The sequence below is a fragment of the Fringilla coelebs genome (assembly GCF_963513975.1).
Source record: "Fringilla coelebs genome assembly, chromosome: 19".
Lineage (NCBI taxonomy): Eukaryota > Metazoa > Chordata > Aves > Passeriformes > Fringillidae > Fringilla > Fringilla coelebs.
In genome coordinates this window covers 11,538,058-11,564,982 of record NC_140045.1, presented here as the reverse complement: position 1 = coordinate 11,564,982, position 26,925 = coordinate 11,538,058, and the positions used below count along the sequence as shown (strand labels likewise).

At 46.7% G+C, this 26,925-nt stretch overlaps 2 protein-coding genes across 2 annotated transcripts; one reads left to right on the top strand and one right to left on the bottom strand.

Moving 5' to 3' along the window:
* Positions 1-19: 19 nt before the first annotated feature.
* Positions 20-9,913, bottom strand: FN3K (fructosamine 3 kinase). The gene is made up of 7 exons (XM_084218621.1): positions 9,750-9,913; positions 7,017-7,196; positions 5,901-6,052; positions 4,550-4,641; positions 3,660-3,742; positions 2,749-2,871; positions 20-1,986 (listed from the first exon to the last, which is right to left on the bottom strand). The coding sequence occupies exons 2-7, from the start codon at positions 7,161-7,163 to the stop codon at positions 1,648-1,650; spliced, it is 936 nt and encodes a 311-aa protein (XP_084074747.1). The 5' UTR covers positions 7,164-7,196; positions 9,750-9,913; the 3' UTR covers positions 20-1,647.
* Positions 9,914-11,389: 1,476 nt separating this feature from the next.
* WDR45B (WD repeat domain 45B) lies at positions 11,390-25,740 on the top strand. The gene is made up of 10 exons (XM_084218732.1): positions 11,390-11,690; positions 16,154-16,228; positions 17,954-18,055; positions 18,632-18,719; positions 19,241-19,335; positions 20,643-20,833; positions 22,603-22,688; positions 23,389-23,490; positions 24,003-24,124; positions 24,409-25,740. Exons 1-10 carry the CDS (start codon positions 11,624-11,626, stop codon positions 24,513-24,515), a joined length of 1,035 nt encoding a protein of 344 aa, XP_084074858.1. The 5' UTR covers positions 11,390-11,623; the 3' UTR covers positions 24,516-25,740.
* Positions 25,741-26,925: the final 1,185 nt, after the last annotated feature.

The window sequence follows — 26,925 nt, the reverse complement described above, 5'->3', positions numbered from 1 at the left end:
ATGTAGTTCCCAGTGTGATACAAGTTGGTTTGTTCATATCCATAAACACCAGTGCACTTTGCTCAGACCAACATCTTCCAGCCATCAGCTACAATCCCAAACTCTACTGTTCCACTTTTTCACTGTTTTAGTTCTTTTCCACTGCTTTAGTTCTGTTAAGTTTTATAACCAACCGTGACAGATTCCCCTGATTCAAAGGAAGCAAAAATTTTTCACTATTTGTATCATATTTACAGAGAGCAAACTGCATTGTTTTAAACCAATTAAAACATTAAATTTTAAACTTAATTAAATCTTTATAGCACAACCATTTAAAGCTGAAAAAAGTCTAAATATATCTGAGCAAATTTGAATATAATATTTTAGTATTAGTCATGCCAACCATCTGAATCTGAATACTCAGGTCATTCTTACCCAAACCTTCTAATTCATATTTGTGGGACTGCACTTACTTTTACTCTTCTTGCTACTTCCATTAAAATCCTCCAGAGTCACTAATGTACCCTAGCTCAGATTGTGCACCAGTATCTTTGCTGAACACTTTTCTCCCCAAATTCCCACTGCCTGTGTTTTCTGTAAAAATAAAGCAGTAAGGAACAATAAAACCCCTTACAAATCCATCAGATTTGACATTTTGATATTCCTTCCATAACCCAGTGGTGGCACAACAGACCAGCTTTGCCCACTGCATTCATTTTCTAAAACTGAAAATACATCAAGCACCAACCAAACCAGCAGCCACAGGTGCTTCTTCTCACCCAGCCATGGAGCTTCCCTCCCACATTTTGCTGTCTTTTTACAAAGTTATTTAAATATGTTACTATTGTAGTACAGCACACTGAAATATCACACTAAAATGATGAAATCCTATTATCAACTTTGAGTGGTAACAACCTACTTCTGACTGTGCAGTTAATTACCAAGGAACTAAATATCCTTCTAGAAAATACCACTGGAATTTCAGTTCTTCTAGCAAAGGAAAAATTATTGTGAGTAAATTACATTAAATTAAAATAAATATTAGAAATATTATTAATTACATCTGTTTGCCAAATGCAGCCAAAGGGCCTTGTCTGCTCATTAAATTAAACAGAGATTTTCAGATTCACAGAATCTGACTGAAATTTTGGATTAGGACATTTGACAGGCAAAAGGAAAGGAAAGGGAAACAGAAGACCATGGAAATATTCATGGGAAAAGGGCTGGGAACAGACAGAAATCTAAACCAGAACTAACAAGGGCAGACACAAGAACTTGCTTCCGCACCGCTGTCCCACAGCTGCAGCTCTCCATAACAAACTGCTGCTGGAGCAGCAGCAGGACTGGGAAGATGCTGCTGTGGAGCAGCTGTGGGAGCACAGCACAGAGGGGAGAGAGCAAGGGCAGGCTGACTGTCATGCTGCTTTCCAGGCCAGTGGAGCTTTGACAAACAGTGCAGTCCTTTCCTTCAGCAGGGAGGAATCTGTGCAGGGCAGTCAGTGCCCAAGTTAAAGATTACACAATTGCTCTTAGTTAGTGAGGCTCAAAGTGCATTAAACCTTCCCCATATCAGGTGTTTTACCACCAATTCTGAGTTTGTGGTACTTGGGATGAGCAGGGGCTGCTCATTCCTAGGGGACTGTGTCAGAATTTCTCAAATGTACCTGGTTACTTTAGAAGTTTCCTCATCATGTTTAGGGTAGAGCCCCTGTACCCTGTCCCAAAATGGTTCCAGTGGTTGATGTAATTAAAGAGCTGATACAACTTGTTCCGTTTCTCAAATCCTGGAGCTTTGGGTATTTTACTGTGATAGGCAGAGAAAAAGGAGCTGCTGAACCCCCCAAACATTCCAGCAATGGCCAGCTCAAATTCTGAATGGCCATAGAAGCAGGCAGGGTCAAATATAATTGGCCCAGAGTCGTCCTCAGCCACATTCCCTGCCCACAGGTCCCCGTGCAGGAGAGCAGGAACAATTTCCACATCACAGAACATTTCAGGAATCTTTGGCTGAAAAAGCATAAACAGACATTAACAATTAAAGAGTTTTGAAGAAAATAATAAAATTAAGTACTGTAGCATGTTAGAGCCTGAGGTGGCCAAATGCTGCCTGTGTTCAGCCCTCATGGAGTGCTTTGGACATTGATGGTAACAAGAGCAAGCCAGTGATAAATGTTCTGGATTGTTCTTGACAGAGCTCAGCACAGAATTTAATTCACATCTAGTATTAACACCTGGTACTGATGTATTGTTTCTAGACATGGGTACTGTTGGCTGTCATGAGAAATATAATAAAATAATTTCATTTAAACTAAAAAGTTTCAATGGCAAAAAGGACTGCAGTAAGCATCTGGACCAATGAACAGAAGAGAGGGGGAACATCCCTGGTGTTCCCTGAGTGCTGCACGGAACATGGCCTGAACCAGCCTCAGCCTGGGCCAAATAAAATACAAATCTGTCCAGGCAGCAGAATTTCACCCACTTCATAACACCAAGCTCTAAGGATTTGCCATATTATTATTGTTATTACTAGCTGTATTCTCAGAAATAAATGTTAATGCTGAATTACAGGGGTTTTTCTCCACTATCTATAAAATTGAAAGAGTACCAGGAGCTCTGTTCAGCTGACAGTGTTGCTGCACCCTCTGTGAAACTCATCCAGACCCTGCTCTTCATTCCAAGCTGGGTAAATCCCTTATAAAACACCTTTACAATCCCACTGATGCACATTTTCTGAAATTCTAGAAAACAGATTTAAAACATGGTTTATACTTTTAGCTGTGACCAGAGTTCTCTGGCTTCTCTGTCTCCATAATCCTTTTCTATCAAATCCAGCTGAGCCTGGAGTCGGTGACGGATGAAGAAGGATGGCCAGTCACTCTGCCACTCATTCACCTGGAAAATCCAGCACAGGTTTGTCACACACAGTTTTAACACACATTCATCCAGTGTCAATAAGAGAGATCCAGTTAAAACATTCACTGCTGACACAATGGCCTGGACAATGCCAGTGAGACCAATGCACAGCAACATCAGATGTTTTGTTTTGGGAGTGCTGCTCCCCACCACACTTTGGTGGGGCTCTCTTTAATGTAAGTTGAGATTCTGGCTATTTTCATTCATTCTCATTTTTTACATGTATTTTAGAGGGAGAGTTTCTGGTGAGATCATTTCAGTTGTTCAATATCCTGTTTCAAATCTTTCTGGAAATGCAGAAGTATTCATTCATTTTTACTGGGTAACACATTTCTAATTTAGTGAAAAGTTGTACTTAGCAAAGAGTTTGAGATATTGAAGGTTCATTCAGTTGTTGTAGAATGAAATCCTGACACATGCAGAGACAGAAAATGGTGGAATTATCTCCAAGAGCCCTTTCCAATGTTTCATGAGCTGTTACATGATGAGGCTCTCCAAGATCCATATAGTAGGGGTTAATAAAACCAAGATATGGTATGTGAAGGGACACTGATTTTTTAAAATATCACCAAGCTAAAGAACCACCACTTCATTCCAAATTCTCACTCAACCCACCGTGCCTGTTGGCCAGACAGTACCAGGGATGGAACAGGGAAAGCAAAGCTGTGGTCAGAAAGCTGCAGACAAATGGGGCAAGGTCAGGTATGAGCAGTTTACAGACCTCTCCAAGTGCCTGTTGGCTTTCATAGCTGTGGAACAGACCATACCTGTGGGATATAACCACAGCAAGTGGCTGTGTGGAATCCAAACTTATCCACAAACTGGGCCTCGGAGTGACCAGCTCCTTTTCCTACAGAACAAAATAAATATTAGGGGATTTGAGATCTTTACATGCTAAAGTTTGTAAACACAGAACTTAAGGCAGGAAAAATAACTTTAAGCAGTAAGTTACACTTTTTTCATGGCAACAACCCTTTCTAAAGCTGGAAAGAAATCTTTGGGACTTGAAGATGCTGGAAATGGAGGCACAGTGAGTCACAGACAGTGAGTTTGGATGAAGGAGTTGGACATTCAGGAAAGGAGCCCAAATACAGAGTCACAATCTGCTCTTCTGGCACTTGGACACGTTGCCATTGAATGTAGCTTGGGTTTGAGTCGCAGATTAATTGGGACCTGAGAGTAATTTGGCCTCCACACAGAAATAATGGATTATGATTTTTCCATCACTAAGAGTCAGACCCACTCCACTCTGAAGTCATGGGAGCAATACAGATACAGACTGGCACTTCAGATTTTAATAGTACCAACTCAAAATAATTCTTTATATAGCAGATTTTTTTTCACTTATGCTTTAATTCACTTTGAGGAGCCGCAATTTTTGAATATTTTGCTACTTATTTGAGTTCAAAAATGTCATCTCCAACATCTTTAAAGAGGAGCCTAATTCTGCATTTACCAAAGGACAATATTCTGTTATCTAAACCAACAGCAAACAAAAAAAGGGATTTCTGTAAGCTCAAGAACATTTCAAGAGAGTGCATGACAGCGAAGCAGAGTCCAAATTGTCAGCTTGACTTAGGAAAGTTGAAAGCAATGCTGCACCTCAGCTAAAGGAATTGCTTCCTTCTTGGTTTAGTACATTACAACAATGCTTTACCAATTGTGCTTCCCTCAGTCTTCAGCTTCTCTCCAAGTTTCTGGTTATAAAGATGAAGCTCTGCTATCTGCTCTCCCAGCTTTGAAGAGTATCTGTAGGACCAAATAAACCAAAATCAAACTGAAACAAGTGAACAAATATTATACAGGGGAAAAAAACCCTCAATTAAATATGACCAAGGCTATTTTTGGCAAACATAGAACCTTAATCAATGTCACAAGCACCTAACAGGGAGCAAATGACTTGACAAGAGCTCTGAAGACACAGATAATACCACAAGCACAATAAATGTTTTTGCAAGAAAGGTAAAGAGAACACAAAGTAGTATAAACAGGAGCAGAAAGGGAGGAAGATGGTGTGCTCCTCCTTATCAGCCCCACTATCAGCAGAGAACAGAACATGGTATCTCCTGTTGGCTTTACCCTTCCAAATCAGCTGAACAGCAGTTGAAAGGTAAGTCTGAAAAGAAGCCATAGGCAGGGGTTTAGTTTTAGACAACTAAAAACCAGTTAAATATTCCACAGGTATCTTAACAGGAGTTTCAAGGACAGAAACTAATTTCTTCATTTTTAAAATGGAGGGAAAATGGTGGATTTAAGATTGCAACCAGAAGGACTAAGGTCAGACATTGGAAAATCCTTTCTAGGAACAGTGGCATGGATTAGAATAACCTGTTTGTGGAGGCTGTGGAATTGTCATTATTGTCCCAAATAAAATAGATGGGTTGGACAAGCAGCTGCCAGAAGAGCCACAGGCATGACACTGTTCCCATATGGAGGCCTGGAACACAGCACTGTTCCTGAAAATCTGTTTTCAGCAACACCTGACTCCTGAATTCCATGTTCAGATTGGCTGACAGATGAAATGCAGATTCATATCATCTAAACCTAATCATGGCTTAAATAATACTGGAGGATTCTACAGAGAAAAGCAGCGGTTTCAAAGACCTAAGCAGCCTGTAAGGTTAAAGAGACCTGTTGGGCTGGGAAAAGAAACTCCAGTGAAAAATCTCATGAGAGAACAACGAGCCAAACTCAGCTGTGATTAAATTCAGTGCAGCAGCATCTCAGCACACGTGGAACAGCACACAAATGAGCAGTAACAGCATTTCTAGGGCAGGAAAAGCAAAATATGGACAAAGAGTGTGTACACACATGTACAGATACATACACACACACACACACATATATATATATATTTTAATATGTACACAGAGAAACACAGATATCAACAGAGAGAAGCTCTGTCTCTGAGAGAATAAAGCAATTCTGCTCATGAAGTTTCTTGGCTGACTGTAAGACATTAAAAAAAAGTGTTCCAAAACACAGTAAAAAGAGATGCATGGACATACTTGTTGAGGTGCTTCATCTTTAGGTACTCCATGGCAAACATGGCTCCTCCTCCAGGCAGGTCAATCACTTTGATGGGCTGAGGCACTCTCACAATATTGGTTTTCTGAATGGCTTCCAAACTTGCCATTTCTCCTTCAAACATTTTTCTAGCCTGTCAAGGAATAAGAATATCCTTGGGCTAAACTATGGATGTCTACAATGAATACTCTTGACAAAGTGGCAAGGAGTTCATTCCTCTTGATAAAAGGAGAGAGCTGCAACAAGGCTTAAGTCCACACTGGAAGACTTAAGGGCCTTAACACTATCCTCTTTTTTTGTTTTCCCCTAAGTTCCAGGGTTGTACGATATGGCACATTTCACCCTGATTTCCAGCTGCTAATGAAGACCCCACACTACCTGGATACAACAGCACCTCTGAGGATAATGTGGCCACTGCTAAATGAGGTCACAATGAGCCCTTAAATTGGTTCTTCTTTCCCCACAGGCCACTGGATGGAGATGACAGCACAAATATTTAGCATGTGTTCTGCATTTTTGAAGCAAAGGTGCTGTTTTTCACAGCGCTTTAGGATGATTTTGATATGGATAAGGCAAATTTCTGATGCACTGAGGTGTTAGAAAAAGCACTTGAGTATTCATTTAGTAGTAGAGAAGTCAAGAGTTTGGCTTGAGAAGCTGCAAGAGTTTTACTTTTAGAAATGCCAAAAGCAATGGGGATATTTGAAATTTCTGTAGCTTTAAAGATAATAGCAAGTTTTAGCACTGGCCCCTGTTTGTGCCCTCCCATTATCAATCCTCCCAACTGGAACATGAAAAGGAATGCAGTGAATGCAAAGTCAGCTCTGGGCTTTTCCAAACTCCAAGTACCACAGTAACAGCTTTGTGCTTGGCCTCCTTTTTACAGGAATTACAGCTCATTCCTGCTGTTGAGGGTTATCACATTGCATTACACTGCATTTCACACTAACCAAACCTGCTACATTAATTCTGGATATAAAATAGACACAGCTTTAAAAAGAAAACCCAGAACCGAAATCATTATGTATTATTAACGATCAGCTGCTTTTAAAATAAAAAGCTATCTCTATGCATTAATAAGATCTGCTGGCATTGACCTGAGGTTTGTGGTTGATTTTCACAAATACCCGTCCTCTGTCTGTCTCATACGTTTGGCCTTGGCTGATGCATCCTCCCCCAGAGCTCCCCAGTGCCTTCAGGAGGTTGGTGTTCAGCTCTGCCTTCAGGATCTTCTCCATGGTCATTTCCAGGCTGCTGCAGCCGCTCCTCTGCTAAACCTGCTGCGAAACAGGATTAAAGGTCTGGGTCCTTCTGCCACTGTCACTCTGCGATGAGGTAGGAAGGGCCACCCACCACAGGAAAAAAAATTAAAGAACACAGCTAAAAAAATAGCTCAGCCAGAGAGAATGTTTGAGAATGCTTTGCTTTTGTAGCTATACATGAAAAATAAAATTCTTTATGAATATTTGCTACAATAAACTGGAGAGATTAATTCTAGGAGAGGTGGGTCCTGGGGCCTCTCAGCGGTGCTGGAGCTGCTGGTATTTGTAGTTTGGAGCCGCTCTAAAGCTCCAGGATCGCCTGCGGAAGAGCGGTTTTAGGCCGATCCACTAGAGGGAAGCTGAAGGCAGCCCCAGGAATGGCCACAGGCGCTGAATCGGGGGCATTTTGTGTGAAATCCAAAGCTTCAGCCCAAAGGGACGTGATTAAATCCGCTAATCGGCCGGGTGGGGTGGCGGGGAGAAGGATGAGCCAGGCGGGGATCCCTGCAGAAATCCCTGCCGGTGCGGGACAGTGCCGTGGGGACGGGGAGATCCCGGCCGGGCTGCGGGACGGGACCTGCGGGCACAGCGCGGGTGAGCGGCTCCCCCGGGGCCCGGTGTGAGGGGGGCTGTTCCCGGTGTGAGGGGAGCTTGTTCCTGCAGTGATGGAGGGCGGCTCCCGGTGTGAGGGGAGGCTGCTCCCGGTGTGAGGGAAGGCTGCTCCCGGTGTGAGGGGAGGCTGCTCCTGGTGTGAGGGGAGCTTGTTCCTGCAGTGATGGAGGGCTGTTCCCGGTGTGAAGGGGCGGCCACTCCCGGTGTAATGGGGGCTGCTGCCAGTGTTATTGGGAACAAGAGTTCCCGGTGTTACGGGGGCTGCTCCCGGTGCGAGGGGCAGCTGTTCCCGGTGTTATGAGGGGCTGTTCCCGCTGTGAGGGATGCTGTTCCCGGTGTTATGAGGGGCCTGTTCCCGGTGTTATGAGGGGCTGTTCCCGGTGTTATGAGGGGCCTGTTCCCGGTGTTATGAGGGGCTGTTCTCGCTGTGAGGGGCAGCTGTTCCCGGTGTTATGAGGGGCTGTTCCCGCTGTGAGGGGCAGCTGTTCCCGGTGTTATGAGGGGCTGTTCCCGCTGTGAGGGGATGCTGTTCCCGGTGTTATGAGGGGCTGTTCTCGCTGTGAGGGGATGCTGTTCACGGTGTTATGAGGGGCTATTCTCGCTATGAGGGGCCTGTTCCCGATGTTATGAGGGGCTGTTCCCGCTGTGAGGGGATGCTGTTCCCGGTGTTATGAGGGGCTGTTCCCGCTGTGATGGGATGCTGTTCCCGGTGTTATGAGGGGCTGTTCTCGCTGTGAGGGGCCTGTTCCCGGTGTTATGAGGGGCTGTTCCCGGTGTTATGAGGGGCTGTTCCCGCTGTGAGGGATGCTGTTCCCGGTGTTATGAGGGGCTGTTCCCGGTGTTATGAGGGGCTGTTCCCGCTGTGAGGGGCCTGTTCCCGGTGTGACGGGAGTCTGACACTGCTCCCTTCTCCACACAAGCGCCCCGTGGCCCTCCAGAATCCAACACACGGATTCCTGTTTAATGCAGCGCACACTCCATGTGAGTACCACATTGACAAAAATTAGAACGTGAAGTCTTATTTTAGAGCTTGGTCACCACAGAAATGGTGCTTTGGGATGAATGACACATCCAATGCCACCAAAAGGACATGACATTCTGCTACTGGATAATTGTACTGCGTTTTAGTTTCTCATATGCACAACACCATTGGTTTCACTATTTTGTGTGGTTTTATACAGGGGATAAATACCATTAGAGTCAACTCTTAATTCCATGAAATCTGTGAATTACCAATAAAAATAAAATAAAATCCTGTATTTTTTCCAGGCAATTAAAAATATAAAAATGAGTTATGGGTCTGCATCTTCAGGCAGAGGTACTTAAAATGCATTAAACACAACGAATATATATTAAACACAATTAAAATGTGTTCAATACCATAAAATGTATTAAATATACTTAATAATGTATTTATGATTGTTAAATTCTACCAATAGTGTGATAAATTCTGTAGTGCTACAATTGTGCATTTGGATTCCTTGTGAAGTTCCCTCAGTAATTTTTAAAGACAAACTTCACTAAGCTAAAAATGGATCTATAATTATTATGCACATGCACAACAAGGTTTAGTGCATGTAATTAATTTGATAGATGGTTTTGTATGTTTTTTAATATTTTGGGGAATTAATTTGTAGGTTAAATACTTTCCCATAAGAATAAATTTCATTTCATACCACTCTGAGAAAGTTCTAGGACAAAAATGCCAAAAATGTGGTAAAAGAAAGACAACTTGAAGAACACTATTTCAAAAATAAATAAATTGAGGGTTTCTGGAAAACAAATAATTTCTTCAGATTCTTTAGAAATTATTTCTTTAACTGGGGAGGGTTGGCTTTATCTTCCTTTAGAAGAATTTGAAAAACAATATACCTGAATTAGATACCAGGAATGTGAACTCAGCCTTTAAGTGTCATATAAGGCTTCTGATGCAACATCTGTCTACAAAATTGTTACCTGAAAGGTGGAAGAATAACTCAAGCCAGGTCTTTCATGTGTGAAGGGATTGTGTGACTCCTCCTCCTCAGTAATAACAATCCTTTGGTGCAGCTTCATCCCAGTTTCCTATCAGCATCCCCACTGCTGTGAGGTACCACCAGGAGTCTGCGATGTTCCTCCTGGATCAGCACTGGCAGTGTAAAAATTCCGGCCAGTAAAGTGTCAGAATAGTGCCAGACCTGGAGCAATCAGCGCATCAGTTTAAAGAAAAGTGCCATCAAAACTAGTCTGCTCTCAGGGAAAGCCCAACCCGCAAACCCCCGTGCGGTGGAAGAATTCCTGTGGGCTCTGTCCCCGGGTACGAGCAGGCTCCGCCCGCCGGGCTGAGTGTGCCGGGGGAGCTCCGGGAAACGCTGCGATGGAGCTGTCGGGGAGTTGAAATTGCATCTCCAGTGCGGACACGGACAGGGCCGCCCGCAGCTCCGCGGGGTTAAACCTGGATGGGAGACACCCAGACTTCAATATATGCCCGCCCAGTCCGGCTGTAGCATCAGCAGTTCTGTGCCATGCACGCGGCTACGTTGGTTCGTTTCTTCCAAATTATACCTTTGGCCTCCTCAATGAGCAGCCTGGTCCCTCTGTGTGATGTGCAGAAGGAATGCCTGGCTGGAGGGAGCGTTTCCGCGGATGTGTGTCCGTCCCCAAGGCCAGAGTGTCTGTTCCTCCTGCCAGCCACGACAAACACAAGGTAAGGACAGGCTGGAGCAGCACTCCTGGCTCCTGGTAACACCTGCAGCAATCCCACATGGATCAAGTAAAGCCTGGGGCCCTAGCTGGGCAGGAGAAGCTTTTAAAAAAAGCAGAGAAAGGTTTGTTATTTCACATTACCCAGTCTCTTGGCTGCCTGAGGAAACAAAACCTCATAAAGATGCAATGTGATTATTCTATTTTATATGGATATATGAGTACCCAAAGAATACTACAGCAGCTGGTCTGTGCAGAGCTCCGGGGCTGCACTCAGCTGTCGTGCACCGAAAAGCTGCGGTCACCTCCCAGCAGAGCTGGTCACAAATCCGAGACGCGACGGAAGGCACAGAGCGAGCTCGGAGAAGGAGGTGAACGCACAGGAGGGATGGGGAATAGCTGAGCACACCCAGCCTGGGCTCCAGCTCGCCATACAATCACGGAATAATCCGGCTTGGAAGGGGCCTCACCAGGCGGTCGAGTCCATCCTCTTGCTCGAAGTAAAATTACTATTCAAGTCCAGTTAGGGTGCTCAGGGCCTTGGGTCCCGAGAACTTCGCGAGAATTTTCAAGACGTATCTGTGCTGTTGGTGGTGGGGTTTGGGGGTTGGTTTGGGCTTTTGTCAAGTCAGGGAATCCCTATTTTAGCGCCTTCCAACCGCAACTCCTGTTTTTGGAGTGATGTGAGTTTCACTGGTTGGATGTGAAAGCTTTTACCAAACTGGCCACCCATCCTCCCCTCCGGCCCGGCGGTCAGTCCCGGTTCGTCCTGGTCGGTCCGGGCGGTCACTCCCGGTCACTCTCGGTCCATTCCCGGCGCTCCCGCCGCCATTCCCGCGGCGCTCGACTACTCGGCGCTCCGCCCGCCGGGGGCTGGATGGGCTCTGCGCTCGGCAGCGGTGCCTGGCAGGGCCGGAAGCAGCCGCCGGCCTGTCCCCCTCGGCCCGGCGGGACTCGGCCGGACTCGGCTCCGCTCAGCCCGGCTCGGGCGGGTTCGGCTCAGCTCGGCCCGGCCGGGCTCGCTGGACTGGGCCCGACTCGGGCGGGCTTAACTCGGCCCGGCTCGGTTCGGGCTCCCGCGGCGGGGCTGAGGCGGGCGGGCGCCGCCATGGTGTGAGGGGCGGGGGCGAAGGGGCCGAGCCGGAGCCATGAACCTGCTCCCGGCGAACCCGCACGGCAACGGGCTGCTCTACGCCGGCTTCAACCAGGACCACGGTGAGGCTGCGGGCCCGGGGAGCCGGGTGGTCCCGCGGAGGAGTGGCGGTGCTGAGCCGGGGCCGGGCTGGGCTGGGCTGGGCCCGGGGCTGCCGCGGCTCCCGAGCCATCACTGCGGGGTCCCCATCGCGTCCCGGGGCTGCCCGAGGTGTGGCGGCTGCAGCTGCTGGGAGGAGCCGGGAAGGCCGCTGGCGGCGGGAGGGTTTAGTGGCTCTCCCGTTGTTTCAGCGCTGTGCGGTCCTGTCTGTGCCCAGCGCTTCGGAGAGTTGAATGGGTTGGTGGGTGAGCGGAGAAGGAACGGGACCAGGACCAGGCTTGTTGGGGCTTGCAGCGCTTGGCTGCTCACCGTGTGTGGCTCCGGCAGGCTCTCAAAGCCTGTGCTTCAGGGGCTTCTTTGGGAGCTGCTCACAGTTCAGCCCTTTCTCAGTCTAAGTAGTCCACATTCAAAATTAGTGGTGTAACTGCTTTGTTCTTTCTTTTTACCTGATTTGTGTTTTAAAAACTGTGGTTGACACTTCTAATCGCACTGGGAGGAAAGCACTGATTCAACAGCCCCTGTGCATCCTTGGCTTATCTTTCCCCTTTGTTAGAGGGGAAGGCCTCCTCCAGAATCAGGGTGCATGTTCCTCATCCTGCTTTGGCAAGACAAAAATAGCACCAGTCTTATGAGTAAGTGTCGCTTTTGTGGAATAAGGAGTAGAAGCTCATAATTTTGTAACATCCTTTTGCTTTAACAAATAGTATTCTTGCTTAAGACACTCTTGCAGCCTCTGTCGTTGTAGACTGCAGCTCATGGACCTGTTGCTGACGCCATTGAAGTTGTGTGTAAACATGAATTATTCTGTTGATTTTAGTCAAAGGACTCTGATGACATCTTGGCAATAGCACATGAAGGAGGTAATGAGGTGAGAGCATCTTGGCAGCTCTCTTCCTGCAATCCCGTAGACTTGAAAAGAATTGAATAATTTGTTTCTCAGCAGCTCTGCACTTGTTTTCATCTTGCCTCTCCAACAGAGATGGAAAAAAATTTTTGAACATGAGCTTAATTTCACATCTGCAGGGTCTCTAATGGAGCAATGATATTTGGTACTTGGCCTATAGAGCTGTGTAAGAAGAAAAGTTTCTCTTTTATTGCAAAATGCCTTTAGATCATCTGTTTAGTGTAAAATTTGTTCGTTACAAAGGCTTCCTTAATTCTGTAGCAATAAATGCAAGACATCCCCCTTTTTCAAATGATACCACATCCAAAGCACCTTAAGGAATTTGTCTTGGCAGTCATGACAGTATTCATGTCCCATCCCACCTCACCTGGCCAGGCAATTGAGTGATGACAAAAAACATGAAGAAAAAACACAGTTGGCTTCTGTTTGGCAGCTCCTGGAGCTGCTGCTGTTAGGAACGATGACGCTGCACTGCAGTAACTCAGTGACCTTTTATGAGTTTAGGGCTCTTGCAAAGTGCTGAAGGGCAGGGGATGTTTGGCCACCTGAAGGAGAGCAGAGGGGAGGGAAAGCTCCCTGCTTCCTTCTTGCTTTGCCAGGAATAGAACGTGAGTCACTGGAGTGCTGAAGCTCACAAGTGTGGGTGTCTGCATGTACTGCCACAATAACCTAATTTCTTAGTAATTTAAGACTGGCCGATCCCACAAGGATGGGAGAACAGGAGGAGCCATCAAAGAAATCTCTCTGGTGCTGAGTCTCCCTGACTGGCAAGTGATAAAGCAGCTGTGATTGTTCTGCCATGGGCCTCCCTTGCTCTGACTTGAATGATGCTGGTTTTATATCAGATGCCTTTGCTACTTTTAGGCTTTAAATTAAAAAGAAACAATGTAACAGAAGGAAATGGAAGTTGTCAGTTGTTTGAAGTCAGAATATTCTGATTTTATCTTGTTAATTTGGAGACTGTGAGCTCCTGATTTCAGATCCTTTCGTAATGCTTTGAGAAGGACACCAACATGCTTTTCAGAAATGAAGAGACAAAACATTGTAATAAATGGCCATACCTGTAAATTGCTGATAAATTTCTCTTTTGTCACTGTTGCAGCCTAAAGCATGGGTTTGTTTTGGTGTGGAAACACTTGACTTATGTACCTGCTCTTCTCCAGTGGGCTGGAATGCTTTGTAGGACCCCACAGTGTTGGTAGGGTCCTGTGCATTTGGCTTTACACAGCGTTTATGGTGCCAAGGAAAACCACCATGGCAGAAACTGGACATGGTCACTTCCCTGTGCTCCACTACTGCCCCTGTGGGACCTCACACCCCAGAGCCTGCAGGTTTCTCTGTGCCACCGTGTCCCCTTCAGCCTGTGGCATCTTCTAAAGGCTGGTCATTAATTTAACCCTTCCTTTTTCTACAGATTTGGAGGAACAAAACTCACTCTGGTCTCACTGGCACTGGTGGCAAAAAGCTCTTTTGCTGTAGGAACCAGCACAACTAGGGGTCAAGGCAATTACTCTGTAATCATTACACTTTTTTAAAAAAGTATCTGAGTTATCTTTTGTCAGTGGCTTTTCAGCTCATCTTGAAAAGAGAGGTGCACTTCTTGTGGAAGGAAGTGAACCTAAGGAAATGTTCCCTCCTCTGTTAGCCCCTTCCAGCTCTCACGTGGAAGGGCTTACCTTCCTTACAGAAAGCTGTAGCCATCAAATTTGTGATTCCAGTGGAACAGAAATCAGTCAGATGGGAATCATCAAGCTTCAAAGCTGCTCCTGTAACCTGGAACTGAAGCAGAAATGGAAATCTCCATGCAGGGTTTTCTCCTGTTTGACTCAGGGGTTGCCTGAGAGCTTCATATCTCTGTGGGTAGTGATCGACCACATGGGGAATTTCACTGTTACTCACATCCCCACGTTCTGCTGTGCTGTCTTCACTTAAAAATGTGGATATTCCCAAGGCATTAAAGCAGCCCACGTCTTACTCATGAGGTTGGTCCTGCAGAAAGCTGTAGTGGTGCTGCAGGAAGTGTAAAGTGTGTGTTTGATTGCATCAGGAATGCTGCATTTGGGTTGTTAGGAGCTTCTGGGATCAGCACAACTCAAACCTTGCAGCACTTTCTTACTGGGAGCAGCTTCAGCATCTCTTCCCTTTGACTTTCCTGGAAATACAGTATGGGAGTAGAAAACTGTTGCTGGAAAATAATTACATGGATCAGCTGTGAGGACCAGATCAGTTCTCATCCTGTGCAGCAGTGCTTTATGTAGAGGGGAAGGTTTCCAGTACAGTTTGCTCCCTGGCTGTCCCAGTGCTGGATCACTGCAGCTCACATTTACAGACCCGGCTGCCAGAGCAAATCAATGCTGAGGGGGGGAGGAGAAAAAGTCAGCAGGGTTCATATCAAAGCCTACTGCAATATGGTTGCTAATCCTGCTAAAATTATTACATTCACATTATCTACTTTGTGTGTGTGTTTATCTGTGTAAACAAGGACTTTGTGCACTTAATAAATTACAGTATCTTGGACAGGGTGAAGTTGTACCTGGGAGTTTTTCGGGTTAAGGGCGTAGGTTTTTATGTTTTGTTTTCTTCCCCCACACGCCCTGTGATTGTTGGAGTATCGAGTTTGGGGAAGGGTTGTGTTTAGACAGAGCTCCTCAGCTTTTATTTGAGGGGTTCAAGTCATTGCAGTACATAAGAATAAAACCAGAGTAACAGGAACTAACATTTCAGTACCTCAGAGATTTTTAACTGGATTTTTGGTACAGTACACAGAAATTGTGAGCAGCCAACCTGCCATCAGGTTGTTGCCAGTGACAGTAGCTTCTTGGTGACTTGTCATTGCTCTGATTTCACAGTGGCATTGCTTTGTACCAGTGCCTATGTTTACCTGTTAGCAGGGCAAGGAGCAGGACAAGGGACTGGCAGCTTAATGGATTCCACTAAAGAACCATATGCATACTTCTATATGGAAAAAGTAACTGCAATTATTTTCCAGAGAGTTTTAATCTGGCTTCTGCTTATGTCCTGGGTTAGAATTCAGCTATTGGCCTATAATTATTGGCATGGTACAGTAGTCAGCTCTTGTTAGCACAGTCTGAAAAGCTGTTTGATGAGCATTGTGCTCTGGAAACATCCACAGCAGAGTCATAATCATGAGCTGTATTTGGATCTATTAAGAAAGGAGGGAGCTCATAACTGTTGGACCATAAAGATTAAGATGCTGGTTTCCTGCACTCTAGTGCATGGCACAGGATCCAGGTGGGTTGGGAAATGGTTTCCTTTCCTTCTATTGTTTTCTTACCTGCCTATTACCAATACCAAGACATTTCCACCAGGCCAGCATAGAGGACAACTTCTCTGGAAGATTTTCACTTGCCATCACTAACAGAGCCTGTGAGTGCTCTTCAGCTCAAGTGTTACCATGCAGTTGTTGAGCAATGCTTTCCTAATCCTCTGGCTTTTGCTTCCTTCTTGAGTGTATCTGGCAATTACTATATATGTGTGTATATATATGTGCTTTTTACACAGGATGCTTTGCATGTGGAATGGAAAATGGATTCCGAGTTTATAATGCAGATCCACTCAAAGAAAAAGAGAAACAAGGTAAAACACTCACTTATTACACCATGCTGCTCTGTGTTGGAAGCTCAGCCTTCTCATTTTTTTCTGACTGATTCTTGCTCAGCTTTCACTTTTCCATCCCTGGAAGGCTTTGAATAAAGCCTCAGGAGAGGCAGCTCCTGCTGCTCCCACAGGGACTCTCACTTGTGCCATTGCCCGGTCAAAAGTCTCCGTGCTGTTAATTTGCACAGTTGGCTGATGAGGTATTTGTCTCAGCTTCTGGCAGAGTTGTGTTTGCTGTTGCTAATGTTTGTAGCCTGAGTAGGAGAGGCATTTCCTGGGTGTTTATGAGCAGGAGGAGTTGCTCCCTGCAGCCATCAGTTGTTCTGTTCATGTGTACTGATCTGGATGATCCAGTGTGGCAGTGAGACTCCAGGCATTTTCCTGGAGATCTCAGTGTAACATTTCTCATCCTCAGGAGTATTGTCTGCAAGAACACTGAGAGGTCAGACCTCTAATACTCTAAATCTTACCTTCTATATGTATGCTTTAAAAATTTGAGAGGATCTTAATGTGGTAAAGCTGCTCCTGTGTCTTAACAGAAGTCAGTAGATGAGCTGTGTTAACAGTGGAGCTTTTTATCAGAAAAACAAACAAAACTGAGTCAAAATATGGGAAACTGAAACTGAACCATGTCATTGTAATCCTAAATATAGGAAGTGAGCTGCTAAACAGGTTTCCCAGCACTTTCAGCCTGTGGTAAGAAAAGGGATTTAATAAGAGAAAAAATGTACTTAAACTAGCAATTCCTACAAAATCAGGCACATTTTCACTTGCTACTGCTGTAAGGATTTTAGTCACTGTTCACATAGCCAAAGCTGACAAACTATTTTCTGGTCTTAACAGTAAATTCTTCCATAAGCAACATGCCTTGGGACTATCACTTGTGACAGTGTGCTCAGGGAGTCAGGATTAGCCTGAAATCCTGAAGAGTTCCTTGTCAAAATTCTCCCTGCTAGTAGCTCTGGATGGAAATGCTTCCAGGACTCCTGTGGTGAAAAGTTCCTTATGAGTCAGTTTGCCTTTTCCCTGTGGATTCTGAGAGCTCTCACTGAGCTGGCTGTGTAGGCGCACAGAGATCCTGTTCATTGTTCCTGTGGGTTTAAACCTGCCCAAGACACTCCCAGCTGGAGCTTGTCCATTTGATTTTCTCTGTAACCCAGTATGAAACCAAATCTTGTTGCAACCCCAGCTTGTCTGTCTTACATCCAGGAGTTCCAAGAAATTCCCATCCAAGCAATGACTCAGTGCTCTAACACAGATTCAGAACACATTACACATTCTTAAATTGTTTCAGGTTATCCCTTGTAAATACTGCAGACCTTTTTGTCACAGTGATAACACCTCTTCATAGCAGAATGTGCTGTCCTGCTTTAAATGCCTTAATGGAGTCAGGAGGAGGATCTGGTGCAGAAAGGGGTAGTGTTCAAGTACAACTGTTCAGGAAGGAAACACAGCACTCAGAAGTGCTGTTGAAGAAACCACAAGGGCTTGTATGAAATCCAGGGCTTTACTGCTCCAGGATGAAGAACTCTCAAGGAATCCACATTCTCTGATTTTTAAGGGCAGCCAGGGTAGGAAGATGCTCTTCTTCTCAGGTGCCTGAGAAATGTGCTGGATAATACAAGCTTTTCTTGTAACAGTGGTAAAAATTAGATGGCAATTTAACCAGTTCTGATGTTTTCAAATGAAACATTTGTCTTGCAGAGTTTCTAGAAGGTGGTGTCGGCCATGTGGAAATGTTGTTTCGTTGCAACTACTTAGCACTAGTAGGTGGAGGAAAGAAGCCGAAGTACCCGCCCAACAAAGGTGAGCTTGAGGGGTGCACCCTGCAAAGGCCCCCTGGGCCCTGTGTGGCATTGCCAGAGAGCTCCCACAGCCAGGGCCCTGAGCTGGTGTCCTGAAGGTCGGGTGAAGGGGATGCTGCTGCAGGTTTAAGTCGCCGTGGTGCAGTGAGTTGCATCACTGCTGGTGCAGTGCTAACAGGCTGGTACCTGCAGGGACTGCTCTGCAAGGCCTGCTGACCTTCTCACAGTGAGCTCTGCAAGGAGCAGGAAGCTCCCTGCCTGGCAAGCTTTGTAGGAAAATACACTACTCTTTTCAACTGCTCCATTAGTTCTTTCATAACACTCAGAGCAAACAAAAAAAAGCTGCTTTTCTTTAGAATGATGTCTTTTTAATCAGTTTTTATGGTTGGAGTTGACATGAGGGGGTTGATACATAGTGCCTCAATGCCTTCTGGTTAGCAGGATGCCTTGTCTGCAGCTGCCTAACCATTGGGTGAACCTCTTGATCAGACTGCTGAGGAGCTGCAAGCTGTTATAAGGGAGCTGGGGATCTTTGAATATGCCTTGATGGTCTAATGCAATCTCTGCACTGTTGTAGTCATGATCTGGGATGACCTGAAGAAGAAGACTGTCATTGAGATAGAGTTTTCCACAGAAGTCAAAGCAGTGAAGCTGCGAAGAGACAGGTGGGTACAGCAGAGGGGTCCAGACACCCAGCTTGGCTCTGTGCTCCTACTCACTTCCAGCTGCTTGTACAAAGAAAAGGATCCTGCTGTAACAGCAGCAGGTGAAACAGACTTCTGGGGCCAGGGTATTGGGTGTAAACAGGCCACAGTTTAAGTATACTGCTATGTGAAGCCTTGGTAAAAAACCCACAAGAATTCCTGGTCCCCTAATGTAGGGAAATATTCTCCTGTGGCTCCTGCTGATTTTCTAGGTATGGAGGGGAGTAAAGAAAATTCCAGCAGATCCCTGGAGCAAGAGCAGCTGTGAACAGCTGGAGTCTGTGTATGCGTGGGTGGAGGGGCTGGATAAAAGTGCTTTGCAGGCTTATCATTGCGTGGCTGCTGCAAGGCTGGGAGTCTCTTGTGGGGGAGGGCAGGAAGAATGTGGCTGTTAAATCAGTTGAAAGTCTTTGCAGGTCTGAATGAATGTTTGTGTCCCTGTTTTATCCACCCGAGTCACAAGAACTTCTGGTCTGTTTCAGAATTGTGGTTGTCTTGGACTCAATGATTAAAGTTTTCACCTTCACACACAATCCCCACCAGCTGCACGTCTTTGAAACCTGCTACAACCCTAAAGGTTAGTTGTACGTGTGGGCTGGGGAATGGAAACAAGTTTATTGTGTTCTTGACGTGCCATTTATCTTCAGCTGCCTCAGTCAGTTCTTTAGAAGTCATTAAACACTTACTGCACTGCAGTCATATCCTTTGGAGATGCTTTTGTGTTTATAGAATGGTTATTAGAATTTATAAATACTTGGCCCAGAAAAGCTGTTTGCTGTGCTGATGTTATAGATGTGATTTCTGAAGAGCTGTATGCTTTTTTCTGTAAAGAACCTGTATTTTTACTAGAAGGTTAATTATAAACACAAATTCCAGTAAAGTGCATCATTTCTCTTTCCTAATAGAGCTGGAGGTGTTGAGCAACCTCTTCTCTCCTGTTAAAAAGATCCCAATGAGCAAACTGATAGTGTTCTTTTTAAATAGCAAGGCCTGGCTGTGGCTGTTGTTGAGCCTGGGGGGGCTGAGGCTCATTCAGTGATGGCAGCAGGAGCAGAAGGAGCTGCTGAAGGGCTCTCTGCAGGGCTGGCAGGGGCTTGGAGGAGTGTCAGGAAGGGTGGAGCAAACACTTCTTGATAGTGCTGCACGTGGAACAAGGGGTGCAGGCAGGGCTGGGTTGGTGGAGAGGATCAGCTGGGATGTCAGGATTGGGACCCCCATCTCTGAGGGTTTCCATGCCTGCCTGCAGCAAACATGGAATTGCTGCCACGGAGTCCCAGCCTGGATGCAGCTCCAGCAGCCTGACTGACTGACAGGCAGGGCATGCAGGAGGAGGTTTTTTTCTTGCATTGAAGTTTCAGGAATTCACTTGGCACCCACAGAACACCTGGGATTGGTGTGATTTCCCTTAAATGGGCCACAAAACATTACAAAGAAAAAGGTGCCAGTGCTGTAAGAACCAAGTTGAAACACAAATTAATAATGGTTTCACTGATGGAGCAGAAGCTCAGATGTCATCTTTGATAAACTCTTACCCTTTCTGAGCTGCTAAGGAGACGAACTTTTAAGTTCTTCCTAAAATAGCTTTGATGTAATGGACTGACTGAGCTGATCTGCAAAACCACCCAGATTCTGGATAACCACAGCTGGATTACATTAAAATAAACTGTTGAGAGCAAGTTAAAATTATGCAACTCCTCTGCTTAACTGTGCTCTGCACTCATGGACAGGTGATGTTTTGGGACTAGCAATAAATGTAATGGCACTAGCCATTTAAATGAGATTCTGATTTACTCAGATTTATATTTTAGAAACTTACATTTGGGAAGTTGATTTGGTTATGGAAATGATCCAATTGTTTTGTTTTGTTTTGTTTTTGTCTTTCAGGTCTCTGTGTCCTTTGTCCAAATAGTAATAACTCTCTTCTTGCATTTCCTGGAACACACACTGGGCACGTGCAGATCGTGGATCTGGCTAACACAGAGAAGCCTCCTGTGGACATCCCAGCTCATGAAGGAGTCTTGAGCTGTATTGCTTTAAACCTGCAGGGAACAAGAATTGCAACAGCATCAGAAAAAGTAAGAATGATGTCCCCTACCTCTGACTTAGTGTGTTCTAGTGTAGTGAGATAAAATAGCAAGTCACATCCTTTGGAGGAAAGACAGAGAAATACCTGCTGGGAAAATCTGCTACTGAACTGTGCACTCTCAGTCCTTCTTATCTTCCCTGCCCCTCTGGGATACCCAAACAGCCAACAGCCAAGGGCTGTGCCTGAGGTAGTATTTGTTTTAGCTGGCTGTAGCAGTGATTCTTCAGTGACATTTGAACACAACTTGGCCCAAGTAGTTCATGTCTTTGATGTGTTCTTCAAGATTTTTTTAAAAAGGGGCAGGGGGGAGCTTATTTGCATTCTTCACCGTTATTATTTTCTGCTTAAATTCACTCCAGACCCACTGGCTAAAGAAATACTTGTAAATGGTTCAGTTGTACTGGCAGGCTCTGTTCTGCTCTGGCTTAGCCCCTGTTTCAGAGCAGGATGGGGCAGGCTGCCCCCCTCACACAGAAAGGCCACGTGTTCCATGGGGCTGAAGAGACAAGCTACTGACAAGAGCATGAAGTGAGGGTGCAGTGCAGATCCCCTGTGCTGGGCTGAGGCAGAGAGAGCTGCCAGGACATTCATGTCCCTGGGGAATGTCAGGCAGATGGACCCATCTCCCTGAGGCAAGCACAGCTCTTGCTGCCTTCTTCCACTCAGCTGAAATCAGTTTCTTAAGGACAAGCCAAATTAATCCAACCAGTCTCTGTTTCACATAGTTTCTACTGCCCAGCCTGTCACTCAAACAGTTTAAAAAAAGAAAATGTATCTCAAGTCTCTCTTAAGCTTAATGATTTCATGTCTCCTAAACAGAGTTCTAAAAGCTGCCAGCTCCATTGCTAAATCGAGCCATTATCTGCTGCGTTTGTATTAAACATTCCTTGTTTTGCATAGAGAAGAAGTTCAAGCAGCTTTTATTTTCCAACTGAACTAGGAGTCTGAGCCCAGTCAGCAAACATCTCAAGCCTGTCTCTTAAATCAAAACTAAACTATGTGTACCAAGTCTTTCTCTGCTGGGTAGTTATTTCCTGGTGTGTGACTGGAGAGCTGCCTCTGTTAACCAGGTGTGTCACAGGAGCTGCAGGTGGTGATGCACAGCCCAGTGTACAGCCGGTCTTCATCAGAGGAAAGCAGCACTGATTTGTTGATCACTTTATTTGAGACACCCTGGCTCGTTCTGCAGCTCTGCTGTCAGGCTGGGTGACTCCAGCTGAAGGAGTTTCCCAGTGCAGTGTTCTGTCACCTGACTGGGTGGTGCCTCAGATTTGGATCAATACAGATCAAGAGTGTGTGGTAACTGATGCTTCTAAGCTATGTCAACTGAACCTGTTTTAAGACAAGACCAGCCACAGCTTGATTATACTTAGTGGGAGGGAACTGCACAGCAGCAATGAGAATGCAGTAGGACTGAGGGGAGCATGGCAGAAGGGAGCCACAGATCCTGGGCACACTCCACACTAGCCAGTGTCTGCAGATCAGGGCCAGGGCTGCAGCACTGCTTTAGAACTGAACTAAAAGAGACTTCCTGAGTCACTAAGTGACAAGATTGTACTAAGGCATTATAACATTGTGGTGGTGTGTGGGGAAACTAGTGTTCTTCCCCAAAATTAAGAGAGGTTTGCAGATCCACCAAGAAGAAAATTCCAGCAGTGTGTGCAGGGGCATGCTGGCCAGACAAAATTTTAGGATGCATTCAGAGATGTAAAGACAGTCTTCTGCCTTTCCTAATACAATGCTTGATTCCTTTCCAAGGGGACCCTCATAAGAATATTTGATACTTCATCAGGGCATTTAATCCAGGAGCTACGTCGAGGATCACAAGCAGCCAATATATACTGGTACGTCCAGCTGCTTCTGTGCCATCCGTGCCTCTGGCTGTGCTGAGCCCCTCAGCCAGCACAGGATGGCTGTGCTACCCTGGCTGCTTCTGCATCTCCCTCTGGGCTCTCTGCTGGAGGAGAAAGCAGGAGCTGGGAGCTCTGTGAGGCCTGGCACAGGCTGCAGGAGCAGGAACAGAGCTGAGGCTGGTGCCAGGCTGTGACTCTGCCCAGCCCAGGTGGGAACTGGGGGATGCTGAACTTCCCTCTGACACCCAGGGAGTGCCCTGACACATTGGAACACTGCTCATGGGGAGTGGGGTGAGCTTGGGGGCAAGGGGAGCTTTGACCCCACATCCTGCTGTGCAGGGGAGCACCCAGGAGCAGGGAAACCCTCTGCCCATTCCCCAGGAAAATTCCCATTCCTGTGCTGAGCCCCACTGTGGGGCAGCAGTTGCACTTTCTGCCCACCCCTCAGGGCAGAGCTCGTGCGTTTCCTTCCAGCAGTGGCACAGTGACCCACACAAGGTGTCCATGTCAGGGCTGCTGCTGCTGCAGGGCCTGTTCTGAGAGCTGCCTGCTCACCCCAAAGCAGCCCTGGCTGGGGCAGCCCCTGCTCCTCCTGCCTGCCGGGCTGGCACACCTGCAGCAGCAGAAGTGTCTGTGTCAGGGCTGTGGGTCTGTCCAGGAGAAATCCTGCAGCTGTCTGTGTTCTCTGCAGTATTAACTTCAACCAGGATGCTTCCCTCATCTGCGTCTCCAGTGACCACGGCACAGTCCACATTTTTGCTGCAGAAGACCCCAAAAGAAATAAGCAGTCAAGGTAGGGATGGAGCCATTCTGAAGCCCTGGGGGTGGGGGGGTCCTTGAGCTTTGAATTGCATTTAAAACACTGGCCATGTCACTCAGTAGCAAAATCTCTGCACTGATGAAGGTGGAAAAATTTATCTGCTAGGCTGGCATGAAGCTGCAGATTTAGTAATCTCTGGTAATTGCCAAATTCCTGCTGTCCTTTGCAGGGCTGTAGCATTTCAATAGAGGCTCAGTGTAGGTTTTAGTGGACCTTAGGATGAACATATGTTGTGGAATCCTTCCTCTACTAAAAATCAATCCTTCTGGCAGCTTTTGCAGTCACTTAAAGCCAGCAAGGTAGCTGTAGTGTCTCCCTCCCTGCAAGGGGAAATTACTCAGGTTATCTGATTCTTACTCAAATAAAAAGCCAGTAAAAAATCAAGTGAAACCTGCACGTTGTTCAATCACTCCAGCAGCTCTGAATCCACCCTACTCAACACCTTACCAGTCTGTTACTGTCTTTTTTTTTGTTTTCTCTTTCAGTTTGGCCTCTGCCACCTTTCTCCCCAAATACTTCAGTTCCAAATGGAGTTTTTCCAAATTCCAGGTTCCCTCAGGCTCTCCATGCATTTGTGCCTTTGGAACAGAGCCAAATGCTGTCATAGGTGAGTGATGGAGGCATCCCCAGGTTCTGGCTTTGAACTGTGCTGGCTTGGAGGGAGGGAATGCTCTGCTGAAACAGGGCTGTGTCCCTGTCAGCCAGGAGCTCTGGCTGCACCCACTCACTGCCCAGGGAGGGAGGCACGGGGCTGGCACAGCACGGGGCTGGCACAACTGCTGGGCCATGGCTCCCTCCAGAACACCTCTGTGAGTCTGAAGGGCAGCTTGTGCTGGAGCAAAGGAAAGCACCTCTGGCACAGCCCCCTGACCCTGCTCGTTTGTGTTGCAGCAATATGTGCAGATGGCAGCTACTACAAGTTCTTATTCAACCAAAAAGGGGAATGCTCAAGGGATGTGTACGCTCAGTTCCTAGAAATGACGGACGACAAGCTTTGACTGAGGGAGGGGAGTGCCCGGCTCAAAGCACTGCCTCAGCCAGCCCGGCCTTTGAGGGACAGGATCTGAGTGTCCAGCACTGAGCCAGAAGTTCAGCACAGCTCATGGAGAAGCCTGGCTCAACATGATCACAAGCAGCTCTGAAGTAGTGGACTACATATGTTTGTTCTCATTTCTGCAAGTATTCATCATTAAAATCTCTTTGGGTTACTGTCACCAACTCAAGTTTTCAAGATGTGGCTTTCAACAAGCTTGTGCCTATTGGGTTTCTCTTTAGTCTAAACTGTGACATGACTGTAGCTCCAACAAGAGTGCCTGCCACAGGGAGAGCTCTGCAGGGGCCGTCCACACCTTCAGCTGGCTTTAGGAAAAGGGATGTGAAACCAGAAGATTTTAGGCATTGCTTTACTTCCACTGCATGGCTGGGAGCAGGGAACACTGGGTCATGCTTTCCTCCCTCCCCTGGCACAGCTGAGGGAACAGATAAGTTGACAAGTATGGAGCAAGGGACACCTGAAGATCAAGTCCTCTGACCTGGTGCCCAGGGCTGGGTGGTGTGGCCCTGCCAGTGCTGCTTCAGGTGAGGGATCAGCATTACTTGTCCAAGGTGCCACACTCTGTGAAGCAGCTGGAGGCACCTTTGGGCAAGGGCTGACCCAGCTCCCCTCTCCCGTGTGAGCACAGCAAGCACCCAGGGCTCCTGTAGTTGTAGAGCTGATTCCTTCCATAACCCAACAGTCGGTACTGGTGTGACAGCTGTGAAACTGCTGCCAAACTACCGCCAAACTGCTGCAGCTGGGAGGCTGGAGAGGCCATGGCCATGTCCAGCACAAGAACTGAACAAGGTGGCAGGAAGTTCCATGTCTGCAATGGCTTTAAACTTGGCAAACTTGTCTCTTTTTTTCCCTTTGAGCTGTCGCACACTATTGCTGCTGGCCCAGGGACAGGTAGGTTAGACTGAACCCACTGACTTGTACACTCTTCCCCAAAAATTGTTACCCTATTTCCTGCTGACCTAAGGCACAAGCTCCTAACCCAGAACCTGAGATAGCCCCAAGTTCAGCAGCTGTGGCACTGAACACTGGGGCAGGGAAGTCTTGCTCTTCTGAAAGCTAATTTCACAGATGCTTCAGCCCTGACACTCTGTGACTTCAGTTACAAACTCTAACTTTGACAAGTCCCTTTTAGTGTCATGTAACCTACTAAGGACTAACTTACCATGTTGATGTCAAGGTTGCATGTTGCTTTTATGCGTATTTAACCACAGGAATTGTTTTGCACACTTATTTGTAATATGTTATTTCTTTTAAATAAAAGTGACTAACTTTGCTGTATTCACTGATGGTCACAGCTATGGTTTCCATTGCTCCAGGCTGGGGGAATAAACATGTGAGTCAATAGTGGTGGCTGGTGAAGGACAGGAGCTGAATATGCTGCATGAGGAGGGGACAGGAGAGCCACTGCCTGGGACATGCACCTTGCTGTCTGTCCCAAAACAAGTCCAGCTTCCCAGTGCAAAGCAGCTCTTGTTCAGCACTAACCTCACCCTGCTGGGCTGGAGCAGCAGAAGGACCTGGGGCTGTCATCTCCTGGAGGATGTGATGGGGAGGTGCTGCAGATGCTCCCCAAGGGCGATGTAAATCCTCTCCCTGTGCCGCTGGAGCTGCTCCTGATCCCAGCACCAGGAAACTCCTGAACTCCCCCACCCAGCCCTGCCCCTGCTCCAACAGCTCTGCTGTGCCTCAGCTGCTGCTGCACCAACCCCCTGCCCCTGTTATCCTAGAGCTGACAAGAGACTACAAACACATTGCTGGGGAAGATTCTGGGAAACTCTTCTAAATGTGTCAAATTTTCCCTAAACCTCTGCTCCAACATGGCAGCAGGAATGGAAATAACACACCTGTGCAGGCAGCCAGCAGCGCTGCAGTAACCCTGGAGTGCCCTAATGCACCTCAGCTGTCTTGTGCTACCTGCAAACGGATGTGATTAGGTACAGCTGTTTCACAGGGATCACATCCAGCACAGGATTGAGTCTTCCCAGCTGGTGCTGCCTCCAGGTTGCTCTGCCAGCGCTTCACGGCCTCCCTCGCTGCAGCTCTCCTGTGGATGGATGTACCCAGAGTCTGCACAGCTCTACAATAAATGGAACAGTGCTCAGTCAGTCTCTAGGGAAAAGGAACAAAGGCTGTGGGCCCTGTGCCTGGCACTCACTGATGGACTGGTGGTGCCACACGGCCACAGGATCACCCCCAGCACGAGCAGACCACGAGTGCTCCTGGAACACAAGGTATGGGCAGCAGCATCTGCTCCTGAGCACAGGGATCAGCAGTTCCTTTGTATTGGAAAGTAACTCAACGCCTTCTCTGCCCATTTTGCCATCTCTCCACAGTACCTGTGTCACAGTTCAGAA